This window comes from Acomys minous (assembly GCF_964271855.1).
Source record: "Acomys minous genome assembly, chromosome: 1".
NCBI lineage: Eukaryota > Metazoa > Chordata > Mammalia > Rodentia > Muridae > Acomys > Acomys minous.
In genome coordinates, this window is record NC_140483.1 from 8,136,893 (window position 1) to 8,156,275 (window position 19,383).

General features: G+C 42.2%; 1 protein-coding gene across 4 annotated transcripts in view; it reads right to left on the reverse strand.

Moving 5' to 3' along the window:
- Positions 1–19,383, reverse strand: part of GPATCH2 (G-patch domain containing 2) — a 130,759-nt gene that overhangs the window by 38,651 nt on the left and 72,725 nt on the right. For all 4 annotated transcript variants that reach the window (XM_084783294.1, XM_084783296.1, XM_084783295.1 and 1 more), the window contains exon 6: positions 1,868–1,935. In XM_084783294.1, the coding sequence (XP_084639420.1) occupies positions 1,868–1,935 (68 nt within the window). The remainder of the gene's footprint in view (positions 1–1,867; positions 1,936–19,383) is intronic.

The following is a 19,383-nucleotide window of genomic DNA, read 5'->3' on the forward strand; positions in this document are numbered from 1 at the left end:
CACAGAGACTCAGCAGCAGTCCCAGGGCCACAGAGACTCAGCAGCAGTCCCAGGGCCACAGAGAACTCAGCAGCAGTCCCAGGGCCACAGAGACTCAGCAGCAGTCCCAGGGCCACAGAGACTCAGCAGCAGTCCCAGGGCCACAGAGAACTCAGCAGCAGTCCCAGGGCCACAGGGCAAAGGGTAAATATGGGAGACACTGATCTGAAGTTGGATAAAGTTGAGGCCTGTGAGTTTTATGGGCCCAGAACGGAAAGGACGGTGACAGATGAGTAACAGGCTTGGCTGTGCAGGGTGTTTGCTGATGGTGGCGGATGTCAGTGGGGATGTTAAGTAAGAAAACAGGATGGCCAGATCTGAACCCAAGTCACCTGAGTAGGTAATATGCCCTGGAACCATGCAAAGCCAGAGATTGAAGGATCCCCTGGGACTCCTCAATGACATAAACTATAATAGAGGAGGCAATGGGGTAGGAAATGGGTCAGGAGAGAGTGAGAGCTGGACTAGTGACACGGGAAGGCGAGGGAGCAAAGGCATCTGGAGGCTGAGCTCTGTGTGCTGGAGCAACACCAGTCTTCACACATGGGAATAATAAGGTAACCACTCCTGCTTTCTACTCCTGGAGCGTCGGAGGAGCTGACTGAAAACCTCGAAGATCCTGGGCTGGAGCAGACAGAGGAACACAGAGGACGGCCCGTGAGTGGAGATCAACACTGTGGCTGGCATCCTGTTCTTTCCGACTGACTCCTTCTGTCCCCACTTCCCACGTGCTGGGATGGACACATTGCCATGTCCCACAGCCAGGTCAGCGTGCTCCAGCATCTGAGCCATCAGGCCCAGGGCTAGCACTGCAGCAGCAATAAGGAGAAACACGCCCGCAGAGCGCTTACATTCTTCCTCTAGCCAAAAGGATGATCTAAAACACTTCTGCATCTACTTATTTGCCTCAGCTTTTGTAGTTCACCAAAACAAAACGAATACAAAAGCTGTACACGCCATTTGGCTAATATCCTGAGTTGTCAGTTTGTTTTGGTTTAAGCTTCATCACATCAAACAGGAAAACAAGGAGATTCTGACATCAGTTTTCTGTCTAAACCCTAGTTTGTTCTCTACTTACGGTGCAGGGTTTGTGTTTGTTTGTTTGTTTGTTTGTTTGTTAAAGAAAACCAATAATAACTGATCTTAATTAGACTATTTTTTAAAGGAAAAAGCAATTTAATAATTAACCCATGACTTCCTATCTCACAGGCCTCGATTTCAACCAACTTCAGATGGTAGAAGAGACATATGACATCAAACTACCACCGATAACAGGTTTTTCCAACAAGACTATTTAGGATTAAGGTTACCACCAAGAAATCCTATTTATAATTTATACTAAAGTCATATAAACTGTTGAGCTTTGTACGGTTATCTAGTAGGCCATTTCTTTTGTTGCTAAAGGAAATACACTTTGCTTCCATTATAGCTCTTTACTGTGATAAGCAAAGGCTAGCTAGGCAGAAGCCAGCGTGGAGCCACACCATGGCGCCGGGTCATTCGGTGTTCGCGGTGGTACTGTAGAAGGGCTGGAGCACGGGGCTCGGTAAAGGGCAATGTCATCAAGATTTAAATGCTTTCAGGCAGGGCCTACATCTCAGTTAATACGGCATGAATCTCAAACTATCAACTTAAAGAATGCATTTACAAGTCCTTCAATTTCTGTCATGGACTCTATTTGAGTTTTTCTTATACTGTTACCATCCACGTGCCTTTTTATGCTTTTAAAGTAGACACAGATTCAATCACCTTCACTCAGAAATAGCAATCCAGGTTCCTAGGAAAGCAAATGGACTAACCCAAGCAACTACAGGACGCGAGCACTCACTCATGGTGGTGGGCATCTGGAGAAAAGTGCACCATCCTCTTGTTACTGACGGGGCCAGGAGCAGACATCTGGAAAGAGATTTGGAAACAAATGACAAAATAAGTCACAACTCGCTGGCTAAAGACAATGTAAGGCTGCATCTAGACAGAGGAAAAAACATTTTCAAATCCAAATTTTCAAATCCAAAACAAGATAGCAAAGAGCAAAAGCTCTACTAAGCACAGTCCTGAGGGCTGGAGAGATGCAGAGCAGCTACGACCTGAGCTTGGTGCCAGTACCTGCCCACAATGCCAACTGCAGGGGATCCGAAGAGCTCTTGGGTCTCCACAGAAAAGTCTTTCCATACAAATATCCTTTTGGCCTAACCGAATTACTCTACCAGATTTTAAGGCCCTGTCAGAGCACCACTATGACAGTGGAAATATTGTGTTCAAGAACAGCACAGTGACTCAGCCATCCAAACCCTGTCACACTGACGTTTCTGTGAACCCACTTTTGTCCTAAGTTCCTAAACAAAATTCAAGCTCATACAAGAACTTCTATCAAAAAGGCAGTGACAGGCTCTTTTTATAAATTTTCACTAGGACAAGAATTATCTTGGTAGCTATACTGAGTGAAAAAGAATAATACTTGCTCATCTACCAAGTGTTTCATCCATGGTGTCAACAGTTTAAGTCTGTTATGAACTCCACAGCATTCCTGTTGTACCCAAGGTTCGCAAATGAAGCAAAAGGCGGCCATGAATGGGTGTTCCTCCATCACCAAGGATGAGGTACAAACTGACAGCAGAGGACCCTGAGTCAAGCTCCCTCATGACAAGAGTGACGCCTGTTTAATTACACAAAAGCCGTTTTAGCCATGACAGAGTCAAAACAGCATGGCCTTAAATAGAAACGTTTTGGGGAAACTTTTCTCTTGCATCTCTTGAGTAACAAGGATGGCAACAGCATCCCCTCTGGCCTCCCTAGAAACACAAGCAGGGCCAGTGTGCAGGCCATGACAACGAGCACCCAGGCCTGGGGCACGCTGGGCTCCAGCCACATCCTGTATTCTTCTTGGAGTGCAGCTTCGTGTTAGTCCAGCAGGTATCCCTGGAACGCGGTAATCCATTTTCTTCCCTGGGGCTGGAGAGAAGCCGCCTGGGCCTGTGTCATGGTTTGTTAGACGTCCATGATCACATTATCTCATGGCGGGCCTGACACTTTTATTCAGTTTACAGTATGTTCTATGTACAGGCAACTTATTTCCTTTGCCAGGGCTGCTGACAACCTTTTCCACACTATATTAATCTTGTTTACTGACTTTATCTTGGTACAAATATCAGAAAACTGAACTTTTTATCTCAGAGAAAAAATAAGCACCATGTTGACAGAAGCAGGAGCTATTTTCGAGGCTAAAATTGCTTGTTTACCTGAAGCTCCACTTATGGGAAATGGCTAAGTCTTGCTCTGCCTTCAAACACATAATCTGAAATTTAATAAATGAAGAAATTTCACGTATACCCATGTAATAAATTGCCTGATGAAAACAATACAGGGAAATATAATAAAACACTTATAAGAGTTTATATCACAATACAAACATAAGCTTTCAATCCCGTCAGAAGTAATCTGACTGGATATTTCTCAGGAATTGGACACACGTCCAAAAAGCTACAAGCTCATTTCAACTGCAGCAGATAATACACACATTTAAAAAATCAAATGCAGACATTTAAATGAATTTTCATGTATATTTACCTGGTCATGGCCTTAGAGAAACATAAGTGACTATCCCCCAATCCCTTCAAGTTACTTATAATTTGCTTTTAAAGAGAGACAAAGTAGGCACATTTCAGCATTTCAAAATGAAATAACAAAGCTGGGCGTGGTGGCGCACGCCTTTAATCCTAGCACTCAGGAGGCAGAGGCAGGTGATCGATGTGAGTCTGAGGCCAGCCTGGTCTACAAAGCGAGTCCAGGACAGCTAAGGCTACACAGAGAGACCCTGTCTTGAAAAACCAAAACCAAACCAAAACAAAACATATCACTGCTATTACTCTGTGCAGGTCACACCTCAGAGTCATTACTCAAAATCTCAAAATCTGAACATGACATCTACAATGTATATTTCTGGTATGAAAAACAGCGTTGATCTTAAGTCTGAGAGAACGTTAAACTTTCTATTTAATATGATTAAATATTAGCATGATACATCAAGATATTAACCTTTTGGAAACATATTTAAAGAATTATAAGAATTTATGGTAATTCTATGATCAATTCTGGGTCTATAATATTTATAAAGATAAAATGAAAAGAGGCTGCAGAGGGTGGCTCAGTGGTTAGATGCACTTGTTGCTCTTGTAGGGGACCCACGTTTTGTTCCCCAGCACCTACATGGTGCTCGCAACCATCTCCAGTTCCAGACAGCTGCTGCCCTCTTCTGGCCTCTGCACATACATACACACTCATGGACACACATATGCACATGCAATAAAATAATTAACCTCAAAGTAAAACAAAATTAAAAGGTGGAGGCCAGTGATACAGCCCTTACCAAACAACAACAATCTCAAACTTTCCAAAATCCAATCATATAGTAGTTAATATCAGAGAAGTTTTACAAAGAAATCAGAAGCCATTTTAAGTCACAGCTCTTTAAATAGCCAAATTAAATATTCAGACAGCCAAGGAGTATTTTGGTTTTGTTAGAGACAGGGTCTCACTCAATATGCAGCCCTGGCTAGAGTGAATCCCCTCTGTAAACCAGGCTACCTTGGACCTCAGATCTGCTTGCTCCTGCCTCCCTAGTGCTGGAGTTAAAGGTGTGCACCACCATGTCCCGCCAGATGGCCACATTTGCTACTACCAAAAATGTCACCTTACACAATTAGGAGAAGAGCTACTTTGCGTCTCTCACAAAAACAGTATTTGCACGACACAGTCCTTGGGAAGCGGGGTCAACATGTATGTAATTAGTCAGTGGTAGTGATGAAGACCTCAGACATCGTCTGGCACTGCCCTAGCTCTTTAGGGCTCAGCCACTTACTAATACTACATTGGTAGTGAGTATAGCTCTAAAGAAATCATGTTTGCTTACACTGTTTGTGCTTCTATCAATTAAAACAAAACTGCTTGGTCAGAAAGAGAGGGTTTTTATGTAATATAACTTTTCTGTTGTGATTTCAGCCTTTGCTGCTGCTGTTTGCAGCCAAGTAAGTAATTGACATCAGAAAACACTGTGGTAGTGAGAAACGCACAACTTGACTTCAACTGTGTTAAGACCAACAATGCTGACAGAATGGGAAGTACAGACAAGCAAGCGGCCCTGTCCCCTCAGTGTAACAGGGCTTATTCTTCTCCATCATGATGTTTAACGCGATGACCAGTGGTCTTCAAGGACAAACAGAACAGCTGGTGTTCATTTTCCCATTGCAAAACCCCCTGTAGGTCTCAGCTGGCATATTCCTCCCTGAGTCAGAAACTGAGCTGAGGTACAGTTGGGAGATTGGAACAGAGGCTGCCCAGGATGGAGGGCCCACTTCATCCCTCAGGATGGCTGCGTTGAAGATCCCTGCAGACGAACGCAGCTACACCTTGACAGCAGCATTAGAGAGTGCAGCTTTGGTCTCTCCCTCCAGCACCCTTCCCATCAGCCCTGCGCTCATTTTCAACTGCACTTGAGTTGCCTTCTGCACGCTATTCTGCCTCAGTGCCCACACTGACAAACACTAACCCTGGCAGGCTGCCATTCAAAAGAAGGCTTTTCAATTTGGTGAGGCCTGGCTGGTCAAAGCCCTGTAGCCTCTAGGCTAGAGGGAGGCAAGGCCTGAATTGCCTGACAGTTTGTCCAGATAAAAACTTTCCTCTTTTCCCAGGATAATGATTAATTTGACAATACTGAGGAGAGAAGGAAGCCTTTACAGTCAAGCAGGCTCTGAATGAAGGCCTTAACTAATGTGTCAGTCAAATACATGTGACAGGAATTAAGGAAAATAACCCAACAAAGACAAGTTTATGACTTTGAAATCGGCATGAGCTAGAGGCTGGGGGCTGGGGGCCAGAAGACAGAGGGAAGCTGGTTCTGGCTGCCAGTCTATAGAGTTTTCTTCATTTTAAAGGAACTAATTCTCCTATAAAGCAGGCCGGCAGGCGGTTCTTACAGTTACACCTACAGGCTCTCCAGAAGCACTTCCGCCTAGGCACCTGTGTCAGCCCTGCCGCTGTCACAGCTTTGCTACAAGGCAGATGGGTGAGTACAGTGCTCCACTGTGCCACCCACATTCACAGTATTACAGACTGCTTACAATCACAAAAGGTACAGTCTAGGTCGGATGGGGAGGCAGAGGCAGGTGGATTGCTGAGTTTGAGGCCAGCCTGGTTGATAGAGTGAGAGGCAGAGGCAGGTGGATTGCTGAGTTTGAGGCCAGCCTGGTCTATAGAGTGAGAGGCAGAGGCAGGTGGATTGCCGAGTTTAAGGCCAGCCTGGTCTATAGAGTGAGTTCCAGGACAACCAGGGCTACACAGACAAACCTTGCCTGGAAAAAAAAAAAGGTACAATCTTTAGGCACAGAACGTAGGTTAAAGAAAATAATTGTTATAATTACTTTTAAAGCAACATGAGAAAAAAATTACTGCGGAACAACTTGTAAAATCCACAAAAGTGAGGAATAAAGGGTGGACTAGGCTTTCCCCTCTAGGAAAGCAGCTCTGCGCAGTTTAACCCCTTCGACCTTGAAGTCATCTGAGCAGTTTCAAGAAACTTTTTCTAAGAGCTGTTAAAACAACAAAATTTTCCTAATACATATACATATGTGTGTACGTGCATATATATATGTATTTATACACACACACACACACACCCCAATATATGACTAAACAAAATGATGTAATGATTTCCAAATTTCTCACTGCATACAGTTTCTCCCAGTTAACAGTCTATATGAACTGGGATTTAGAACTACTATCCCATTGGGATATTAATCATTATAAGGAACAAACGCATCAATTCATGTTTTGGTGTGATTACTAACAATGCCTGCATTGCTTTTTATGACAGTAATTACTCACCTTAGTGAGTACTCTAGGGGCTTCAACAGAAAGGCTGCACCACTGGAACTGAGCGGACAGTGGCAGCTTTCATACTGGTTCACAATCACTTTTTTCTAAGTCACAATCTAAACTTTAAGCAGCTCAGAACGATGCTCAGGCGGGCTTTCACTTTCCATCTAGTTTCAGCAAGCTATGAGTGGCCTCTACTGGCTGACCAGGGGCTTCCAACATCCCACATGTATGCAGCTTGCCACACCGACGGTCTTAGGAAGGCAACGTGCACTGACATAAACTCTGTACACTTAAGAGCAAATGGACACCGACACAGCGCTTTAAGATCTCATGGAATCTGAGGCATTAAACTATACTGAGAATTTACACGTTCTTCCCAACTGGCAATTTATATGCCACAACCACGCACTTTGTTATTCAATCCAAATCAAAGCAATTCACATGTACTTTTAAAAATAAATGTTTTCTGTGACTCATCTTTTAAAACATACACATTCAGAAGAAACAAATCTCTGCTCAAAATACTGTGTATGTTTAAGCCTCACAAAATTATCTTGTAGGTAACCACAAAGAAAGACAGAACTAAAATTCTTTGATATCATTTTCAATCTAAAAAAAGGGTTGACATTTTGTGTAACGGTTTATAAAAAATACTGTGCTAGCAGGCTGGAGAGGTGGCTCAGCAGTGGCGAGCGTTTGTCGCTCTTGCCGAGGACCTAGATCCCACACCAGCATTCATACAGTTTCTTACGACTGCCTGCAACTCTGGTTCTGGGTAATCTGACACTCTCTTCTGGCCTCTGGGGTACCAGACATGCACAACCATGCAAGCAAATGCACACATAAATGCACGGAACAAAAATAAACCAAGCTTTAAATACACAGAATCCTGGAAACACAGCAATACAAAGGAAAATGTAAAACATTCTTACCATGCTTAGGTTTGGGTAGAAGTATTTTTGTTCCCCAAACTTAACAGCAATTAGAAAGGGCTAAATTATTTTTTAATTATTTATTTTTATGTGTATAAGTGATTTACCTGCAGGCATGTCTGTACATGACATGTGTCCTAGTGCCAGGGAAGCCTAAAGAGCATGTCAGGTCTCCTGGGACTGGAGTTACAGACAGCTGTGAGCTACCATGTGGGTTCTGTAAACTGAACCCAGGCCATTTGGAAAAGCAACCAGTTTTCTTAACCTGTGAGACATCTTTCCAGACTCAAAAGGATTGAATTCTTACTAGGACTACTAGCAGTAGGAAAGGTCAAATCAGAATCTTAGATGGAGAAGAAAACGTGCTGCAAGTTTTGATAGCTCCTGCATCTGTCTGTCTATCTCCTGTACCACATACATATGTACACATACATACATATGTACACATACACACATACATACATATATACACATACACATATACATATCTGTCTGAGCTTTAGCTGTACTCATCAGTTTCCTATAATCCTCTCATACAGAAGAGAGCTATACTTTAAATATATCAACTTAAACTATGTTTGGCTGACTTCCTCCCTCTGTGCTCAAGTGTCAATTGAGTACATTGTCAAATATGCAGACTGACGTCAAAGAGCAGCTACGTTTATTTTTAGTTATAGTTTGCATATGTCACAACATTACAAAGAATTCAGTCCCATTCTCTTACCTGCTCAAAAGTGCTCACAGGGTTACTTGGCTGGCACGTAAGAGAACCCTCCACCTCACCAGACACCACTGGGCCATGACCCACTGACCTGCTGTAAGCCCTGGTTATTAGTTTGAAATACACAGTACACACTGTAGCTCACAATAAGCATATGTATATAGAAATTCTATCATCTCTCTGGATACTCAAAACCTTCCTTAACATAATATTCAACCACAGAATAGCATTTAAATAAAAGATAATGCTTCATTCCTTCCTGCTACACATATAATGCAGAATGCAGAAAAGCATCTTGTGCCTATGTGTTCACTGGTACAGTCTGTTATATAAAGGGTAGATGTAGAAAACAAAAGCGATGGCCAGAGTTTTCTTTTCTAGGGAGAATTATATTGCAGAGTCTGGTACATGAAAATCTTTCTTTTTTATATATACTTGGTTGGTTGTAAGAGAGGACAGAGGGCTATGTTTGAAGGTAATGGGATTCAACACCCATCTTAGGACATAACAAATTATTATGATAGCTTTTTGGATCAAAATTCTATGTGTATATTAAATACTATTTTATCCAAGAATCTAAGGCAACTAGGCAGATTTTCATGTGCTTATGTAAAAATTATTTTTATACAAGAGTAACATGATAGTAACACTTCAGTATTATTTTCTATGCACATTAGGTAATAAATAAAATCACATCATCACCTGCTGCTCAGTCACCAGATGCATGCATTGTTTCCATTGTGTTTTTTCAAAGTGTTTTGGTAAGGGAGCCAACTTGTTAGTAACTTCTCAACAGGCCAATGGTGTTCTGTGGAATCTTGAATTAAATCAAGGGGAAAAGGTCACAGTTGGTCTCCATACTTGAAAGATAGTTTTAAAGAATCTCAATACATTCATATTAGTCCATGAGGAAAATACAAATGGCATCCACATTTTAAGCCAGTATACATTTAGCAAAGAAAACAATTAGCAATAGCACAGTCCCCGGGCTGCTCTACTGAAGCGAGCAGCAGGCGATTGCTTAGTCCTGTGATGCAAGCCTGTCTGGACCACTTGTACTGTAGGGAGCCTTAAACTTTCCGTAAGTAAAATGTATGACTCTGACCTGAGAGGAGAAGGGAAAGGTTAAAAGCACAAATATGTGAAACATACCCTTCAAGATATAAATGAGGGAATGGATAAATTATCAAAGAAGTGTAGTTTTAATGACTATGTAGTAAAATTATGGTCTCAGGATATTACATACCCAGCGAATCACATGGTCACAAGCATATGTTTCTATAATACTCTATGGTAGACAAGAAGTTTAAACTGATGTAGGCAAATAATCTACTTCAACTTGAGATGTGGTCAGGCAGTCATGTGCAAGCTCTGGTCTAACAGCAGCATATGGAGTTGCAAGGCAAAGTGCCTGTGAAAGGATGTATGAAGGGGAATTTTAATCCTCTGACATGGGATCACATCCAAAGGCCTTCCTGGTCTGTGTGATCTGGCTGGAATGACAAACCTTTAATCACAGACACAGCCTTAGTACACACCTTTAATCCTAAACAATGAAGGTAAAGTTAAGTTTGTAGAAAGAAGAACCCATGTTTGAGAGTGATGTCTCATTGAGAAGCAGGCAAAGTGGGGAATCAGAGAAAAATTTGGCAGAATGAGTCAGAGATAGGATACACCTCTCACAAGGACAGGAAAGAGAAGCTACTTAAAAGTAGTAGAGTTGAGACAAAAGAGTAGGGAGAGAGAGAGAGAGAGAGAGAGAGAGAGAGAGAGAGAGAGAGAGAGAGAGAGAGAGAGAGAAGAAGAAGAAGAAGAAGAAGAAGAAGAAGAAGAAGAAGAAGAAGAAGAAGAAGAAGAAGAAGAGGAGGAGGAGGAAGAGGAGGAGGAGGAGGAAGAGGAGGAGGAAAAGGAGGAGGAGGAAGAGGAGGAAGAGGAGGAAGGAAGGAAGGAAGAGGAAGAGGAAGAAGAGAAGGAGGAGGAGGGGGAGGACAAGAGAAGGCAATCCAGGAGAGTACAGTAGAGAGTACAGTAGAGAAGACAGCAGTAGTGCAATCCAGGCAGTTTGGTGCAGTTCAGTTAGTGGAGTTTAGGAACAGAGCAACTCAGGAGGAGCTAAGAGAAGCTAGACTGAATCAGTCAGCTGGGAGAGGAGACTGAGCCAAAACAGCTGAGTTGAACCAGCAGCCACAGATCAGACTGAGCTAGAAAGGGTGACCTTATTTAGCCACAAGCCTCCAAGACGAAAATTATATCAGGTGAGTAAAAGATACTTTTACAGTTAGGTGGCATTTGTTCGCTGGTGTCTGCTACATACTCATGTCCATTTTAATTTTTATTTTTTTAACTAGGAGTGAAAGTAAGGCTGAAAGAGCCAAGGCTTTCTCACTCTGGTTTCTTCACTTGAGTAAGTCATACCACCTAATTATGGTCTCCAAGAATTAAGGACAAAAATCAAGCCCTGTTTCAGGTGGCTGTTATTTGGTACCCGCTGAACCAAGTTCTATCCTCAGTGGCAATAAGAAAGTCAGCTACGCCCATCCAGCTCTACCTTTCATCTTAGAGAACTGGTCATTCAGCTGCTCAGCTCCCATCAGTGAGGAGAGAGAGGGGAACACTTTTCTCTACATCCAGACCGGGGCTGGGTGTTCTGGAAAGTCTAAAGAACTGCACAACAAAAAACCCTGCTGGCTCAGCAATTGCAAACTTAAAATATATGAAATCAATAGAGATCCAGTGACTACCAAGCCAGCCACACTACAAGAGGAGGCTTTCTGATAAAGCCCAAGCAGGCAGATGCTGTGTTTAGATTTTGTTTGTTTTTGATCCACCAAAGAATCTGAGAGCCGAGTTGAATTTTAGGTGATAAAAGAATGTAAATGCAAAATACAGAGACAAGGAGCAGTGTACTGGAAACGAGGAAACGAACCTTACTTGAAAGCCATGGGAAATACAGACCAGACAGATACTGAAGGCTCAGATGTCTCAGCATATTGTTCATCCTACAGATGACTTATGTTCAAGTCTTTCAAAATGCTAAGCTTGAATACATGCTACCTGGCTGATACTGCCATGCTCCACTAACGTTAGCCAACTCAAAACTAAAAAGAAAAGTAGATTTTCACATGTTAAATCTTCCTATTTTGGTCTCCACTAAATCCTCACTGCTAGGTGCTTTCTGGCTCTTCCCTTTAGGATGTGGAGATGTGGAGTCCAGGTCCCTCTGCACACTGCATTGACAGGAAATCCCCTCTTGCTTCTGTCCACTCTGGCTCCTGTGAAGTGTCGAGGGCCAGGCTGATACAGGAGCCAGGCAGAGGCTGCATTCTAAACAGCTCTTGTGTCTAATCAAGCAAGGTGGAAGGATCAAGAGGCACATGGAGCCAAGGGATGGCTCCCTAGGAAGGCACAACTGCAGATATGGATGGCTCCAGGAGAGGACTCACACTTGAGATATCCCCTTTCTGTTGAAAAACAAAAGTAAAAAGAGCACACTTGTGGAAGGCAGGAAGACCGCGAGACAATACTGCTAGTCCCTGAAGGCCTGACGTGTTTGACACGTGATCCAGGAATCTCTACTAACAAGTTTACTGATGAACAGTCTTGGAACCTGGCCAAGTGTGGTATATGGGCATTAGTAGCAAACAGCTGGAATCCATGGGATACTGTGTTCTATCATGATAAGAGTTAGTGTACATAAAGCAAGAATAGAGACCTTACAAATATGGGAAAGCAAGCAAGCAAGACAAGGGCACATCTGGAAACATGGCACAAGCAGAGGTGAGTGTCATGGGCACCAACAGTGGTCAGTTCTGATAAAATGTTAATGAGCATATTAGAAATGCAGATCTATATTTATTTTATAAAATACACTAATTTTAAAGAACAGTTACTTTATGAATTAACACTTTACATTGTCCAGCCTAAACCACAAAATCTACCAATTTCCATGAACACACAATTACTGATAACACTGGCTGATGATTCAGACGCTTTCCAATTAGTGGAAAGGTCACCAACTTAAATAAAACAGACTATCGAATCTAGCTCAGTGGTGTCTGAGTTGCATGTGTTACAGCTGACTTGCTTTTCTTGGCCAATTTTTAGGGCCTGAAAGAAAGTGCAGACCAGCTGGGCATTGGCTGGAGAGACAGAAGGCGTGAGCTGCCTTCTTCAGAGGCCCTTGTGTGCCTTCCCCTGGTATCACACAGCAGGAAAAGCCTTGGAGTCTTAAGTCTGCATGAGCAGGAGTACTGTCTCTCCACTCTGACTTCCTGCATTTGGGTTTTTCTTATATTACTCACCGAGTGCCTTGTGTTAGCATTACATCTATGTGTTTATTTCCTCTACAGTAGTGCACATTTTTCAAGAGCAGAGGTGGGTCTAATCTGCCATTTAATGATCATCAGGATTTTATACATTTGTCTACCATGTCCTAAATCCCTTAGAGGTATAATTACTGCTCCTGTAAGGTACCAAGCTTTCTGAGATGACCTGGTGTTCTGTAGACACTTGGGTACTTCACAACAGGTTAAATGCTATTATACTTTAGAAATTAACCATTAGCTGCCATCTTTAAAATTACAAATATTCAAACTTCAGCCTCATAAAATTATAAAAATATGGATTAGGAAATATGCAAAGAATAAACCTAGTAAATGCCTTTACCATTTGTTTTAAATAAAGTACAAAATTTAAAGTACAAGAAGTGAAAGAGGTGTTATAGTCCATTAAAATAATTTTCTAAACACTTTATATATTGTGCATGCGTGCACATGCATGTGTGTGTGTGTGTGTGTGTGTGTGTGTGTGTGTGTGTGTTTGTATGTGTGTGTGTTGGTCAAAAGCAATAGAAAAAATAATACAAAGAAACAGTTTGCTGTATTATCTTTCTAGGCAGCATACTGTCAAAAATAATTCATATTCAGAAATGATGCCATCAAGCACTGGTATAAACTGCGAATATGATGGGATGTCAAAACTCTAAATCCATTATAGCAGAAGCCACCCATAAGAGAGTTGTCCCCGCCAAGCATCCACACAGCTAAGAACCTGGGCAGCACCAACTATCTTCTGATTTCTTCCATCAGTATCAACTGTTGGCTCCAGGAACATTCAACCAAACTCCGGAATCTCAGACAACAGTTTCTGTCATAGTCTGTCCGAAAAACGGGCACAATGTCTATACTACCTCACTCTGCTAGACAGGGTGCCAAGCAGCCCAGGGAGCTATGGCCAATCCAAGTTCAGACACGCTGTTCAACTGTGTTTTGACCTCCCTGAGACTAACCTGGCATGAACTCAGTAACGGGGCCACTACTGCTGATTTGTACACACACAGACTGCACACAGTATATAGATGGCCAAGTACTTCAGGAAGCTGAATGTGAAAATACATATTCTTACTGCTCTGTGAGATTCCCGAAATGAACACACATTTTCAGCACTGAAGCCTAGACAGGTTACACTAACTCACCCTAAGTCTCTCCTGCTGAACAAGCAGAAGAGCCACTGTTTTAGTGTAGAAATGTGGGGCTCACTGTATCCGTAACTGTGGATGGAGCAGACTGGAGGAAACCTAGATAATTAGAAATCCCCATCTCCAGATGTGTCTGTAACAACGGCTCCTAAGAAAACTGGCACCAAGAGTGCGGTAGGTTGCTCTAAAGAATAATTTTACAAACTTTGAAAAAGCTGTGTTCTGGGTGATGGACGGATGTTGGAAAGCTTTGGAAACTGCAGTGCTGGGGAGATGTGTCAGCAGGTAAGGGCACACCCTGCAAGCATGTGACCTGACTTCAGATCCCCAACATGCCTCCAAGCCTGAGTCAAGTGTTGTGGACATCTGTAAGCCCAGGGCTGGGTACAGAAGGTTCCCTGGAGCTCTAGCAGCATTTTAGCAAGCAGTATTCAATACTCAACCCACAAGCCAAGGCTATAACTAGAAGATATTATCAACTACATAAAGCACTAAATTCATAACTAAACACTGCCAATCTTACTGTTGACCAGGGTCCTGACTACCCAGTTCACTTTAAATGTGAAACAAAGCCATATTCCAAATGAAATTATGTTTTATTTATTTTTGAGATTTTGAGATAAGAGTCTTCAGTTATGAACCCAAAAGTGGCCTTGAACTGATGGTAATACCCCTGCTTCAGTCTCTTGAATGCTTAGAGTATGTACCTATATCAGCATGGTTGTTTCCGTTTTTTTTTTTTTTTTTTTCACTTTTATTTACTTCTTGCTGTTACCTTCTCCAGTCTGGCCTTGAATTTGCAATTCTTCTGTGTCAACCTCTGAGTGCTAGGATTGCCTGCCTCTGTGCCAGGACTGAATTCAGTTTTAAACTCTGCCTATGATCCATTAAGCCATGGACAGTCAGTTTTATTTGCTTGTTTGCTTTGTTGTTTTAAAATAGGACATCTAAAGAGAATAAAAGAGCTGTGGGTACCTTCTATACCCGTTAACACCTGGACCAAGCAATAATTAGTATATCTTTAAATATGGACGCTTTTGCTATTTCATGGCCATATAATTGCATCTAATACATGATTTGATTAATTACAACATTAACTGTAAAGTACTATCTTATGTTCAGTTTAGGGCAGAGCAGATGCCTGGGACGATCACAACGCTCACCTTGACGTAATGTTGGTGTGGACGTTAAAGCTCTATCACACTTAGCTGTCTTGTTATCCACCCCCTTCCGTCCCCTTATAGACCCAGGTAGCTGAGAGCAGAGCTTGCCTCCCGGTGCTGTGTGCGGGCATGAGAGTTAACTCTCACACACAAAGCTCTCAGGAAGAGGCCAGCAAATAGTGAGGGCTCAGCAGATGCTGCTGTGTTGTTACAGTTTTCTATTGCTGTGGTAAAACACCGTGACCAAGGCAACCACAGAAGGGTTTACTTGAACTTATGGTTCCAGAGCGTAAGAGTGCATGAATGACATCAAGTGGCAGGCCTGGCAGTAGGAACAAAAGGTCGGAACTCAAACTTTGAACCAGAAGCACAAAGCCGAGGGGACAACTCGAAATGCTAAGTCTTTTCAGAGCCAACAGACCAAGGCCACACCTCTTGAGCCTCCCCATTCAACTGCTACAACGAGGCCAGCATTCAAATGACTGAGACTGAAACATGCACTCAAACCACCATAGCTGGCTATCACGAGAAGGAGCATGCCTGGCTTTTATAGTCCCAATCTGCTTCAGCAACTAGCTTGACATTCCACTTCCGACCTAATTGCTAGGACGACTCCTTGCTGGGTTTCAGTTCCAATCACTTGATTTAAGCATGTCTACACCTGATGTTATCTCAATGTCAAGTACTACTTGCTCAACTCTAGTGAGGCCAGTGAGTTGACAGGAGGTAAGTCTATCAAAGAGCAAGTTACGACCGTCTTAGCTTTGTATAGGGCTCTAAGTTAAAGCCACAAGTCAAGACTGTTCAAAAGGCCTTCGTGCACAAAAACACCTACAGTATTTGTTGAATGGGGCAACAGACAAATGACTTGAGTTGTAGGCAGGAACTCGGCAGAACTGGAACCACATGCCAATGAAAAGGGAGTAACCTGCCTACCACGAGCTCAACCAGTGGCCTGCTGCGTGGCCTGCTGCACCACCTAGGTGGCGGTTTTAGCTCTCAGACACTTCTTCACTTTAGCCAGCCCACTTCTCCCAGTTTTCATTCCTTTCATCTCTAGAACTTACAGTTTCCTTCCTTCTTTGAGTGCTTTCATGCAAATTCTGCAGACCTTTGTTCCACTGATAATTTGATTCCTTAAAATATTAACAAAACCTCAAAGTCATAGGCCTATCACTGTGAACAGAGAAAGCTCTCACATTCCCAGTAGAAACTAAATTCTTGTTCATGTGTATGGATATACGGTTATGAGTACGCCTATGGAGCACAGACGGTATTCAGGAGCCATCTACTTTGAGTTTTTGAGGCAGAGTCTCTCACCGGGACCGGGACTTTTCTAATAACCTAGGCTGGCTAGTCTGCAGCTTTCTAGGGCTCTTGTCCCATTGTTGAGATTATAATCCCAGCTTTTCACATAGGCGCTGGAGATTGAGCCTGAGACTTCATTCTTGCATGGCTAGCATTTTATTAACTGAGCTATGCCCCATGACCCTTAGAACATGAATTTGAAAAAAGGATGAAAGAATCTACCAGACAGTAAGACATGATGCCTACAAACACAAATCTCTTCCATTGGAACCTTTGTCTTCTACTCTTTATTCTACAAACACTAGAGAACGCATTAATGCCCCAGCTTCAGTTACCATCTACACATAACTGGCCAGTCACATGGGGAGACTGCGCATTTCTATTAACCCTTTCATCTCTTCCACCCACATAAGCTTATTACTGTCCTTCTCAGATCAGCTTCTTTGCTTTAAGTCTAAGTTTTAATGTAATTTACAACTTTTACTAGTTTACTTAGTTGTCAGCATTGGTAGTCTTAGCTTTTTGTCTAGTTGTCACATTAAGAACCTTTGTGACTCATCTAAGCTACCTCATCCTATGAGATAAAGCATTCTTTTTTATGCTTTATTCTTGTCATTTTGTTGTGATGTTTCCCTGGCTGGCTCAACTCCTGAGCTCAGGTAATTTTCCAGCTTCAGACTCATCAACAGCTGGGACTAAAGGTAGGCATCCCCTACACAGGCTAGGATGACTCCACTGTAGCTCTTCCCAACAGCGGCTGCACAGCCCAGCTTTGAGAGGCATCTCAAACTCTAGTGTCGCCCTTCAACAGTACCTAATGTTGACCTCATAGGCTTTCTGTGAGGCTCAGAAAGACAGTTTGAAAAACAAAATGCACAGTCTGGCACCCATGGCTGTTTTCTCAAAACTCGTGTGCTGGAGTTGTCACAGTCTTCCTCCAAACACACCTTCATGGTCCTCTCATACTTCCCTTTGGGCTTGGAGCATCTCTGCTACTTTCCAACTCTCCAGGCACAAGGTGGATTTCTGACTTCTTTCCTGGAGCAGTCTGTATTTACATTAGCCCACTTTTTGCTTTGATCTCTTTGGAACAGATTGTGATTAGGGTGAATCCTGGATGACTTTGATGTTAACTGCTTACTTTCTACTCATTAGGAAGGTTTTGCCCAGGTGATAACCACTGTAAGTACACTAAATCCTTAATCAATAACTATGGCTCATAAAAATCAAGAGTAAAAATCAATTTTAGAAGGTAAACTAAAAAATAAAGAACTCAGCATTTTCTCTAAAATATTTCACCAAAACATCCTATCATTGTGTTGAGTTTGAAGATTGTTTTCATACAGATTAGAAATGAAAGGGCTCCTGTGTCTAATTCCCCTTTTCTGAACCCTCTCAACCATCTATCACTCCAGTGCTAACAAACACACAGGTAGGCTATGGAGATGTCTACTTTGCTTTGCCATGGGGCCTGCTTCAATTAATTTTTCTACAATGTCTGTACAAAGCTGGCATTCAAAATATTTGTTGAGTTGAAGTTAATTAGCCTACGGAAGTTGAGGTGGGCAAAGTTTATAAAAGGCGACTTCCTCATGCTGACAGCAGGCATCCTCTCTGTGAAAGCCTATCCCTCCCTACTACTTCATAACAAGTGAACAAATCATCTCTGCATTTTAAAAAGTTCAAGCTTTTATGATAAGGATGGCGCAATGAAAAAATCTAATTAATCAAAACACATCAAAGTACTAAGATACATAATGCCTATTTAAACTAAGTAAGAAAAATGCTTGAGCTGGTAACTATATCCTCCAGTAATCAAATAATTTAGATAATATTGAGAAATTCACATTGACAATACTACAGATTCCTTCCTTCAAGGATTTCTTGCTGCAGATCAATTTTTGTCAATTTTAAAGTCATTAAGAAGCTTCTTCTACAGATTTCTAGTAGATTTTACTGACATGCAGGCTACACTACTCAGGTCTACAGACTTTTATCTTTTGGCCATGAACACTGGCTCTTTACAGACTCTGACCAATATCACATCTTTCCAGCCTGCACAACAATGACGCAAGTACAAAACCTGTACCTGCTCATCTTAAGATGAACTGACTTCGTCTCAGATGAGTTCATGCAAATCTCGAAATTTTGGTCTTTGTTTCTCTTCCTTCTGTTTTTAAATTTTCTTTGAAATCACAATGTCCTGAAAAAACAGTTATTTAAGCTGTCTGGAAGGCAGCTACTAAAATCACCCCAGCTTCGCTGTGGTTCTAAAGGCGATTGGAACAAAGGGTGCGCTCATGACAAGCAAGCTGGAGATATCATCCCAACACTCTGTGACACCCATCGACAGCTCCATCAGTGTCCTGTAGGGTTTGCAAATTCTCACACCATTAATGAATGTTATTAAAGTGATGTCATGTGGTATAAAGTTTACTTTAGTGGTGGAATTTAATTTTATCATCTCTACAAAATTATTCAGTCCTATGTTTTAGAATCATTAATGGTCTGAAAAGGGAACAGGGAAATGACACAGTGGGTAAATGGCTTGATGTGCAATCACCAAAATTGAGTATGGATCCCCAACACGCACATAAAAAGCTGGGTATGGAGGTGCTGTGAGGAACAAACAAGAAGACCCACTGACATCTCACCTCCACATGCATGCATACAAACACATACACAAGCACACATTCTCAACACAAATAGTCCAAAGGGCCAAGTGTTTTCAATTATACTTTATAGAATCTAAAGGAGGAAAGTAATATGATTTGCTATATCCTGCCACTTCAAGATGCACACTGGTCGCAGGACAGGTGCCCTGTAAGTGTCAGGAGTGTGCTGCAACTGTTTCCCTTCTGCTCATCAAAT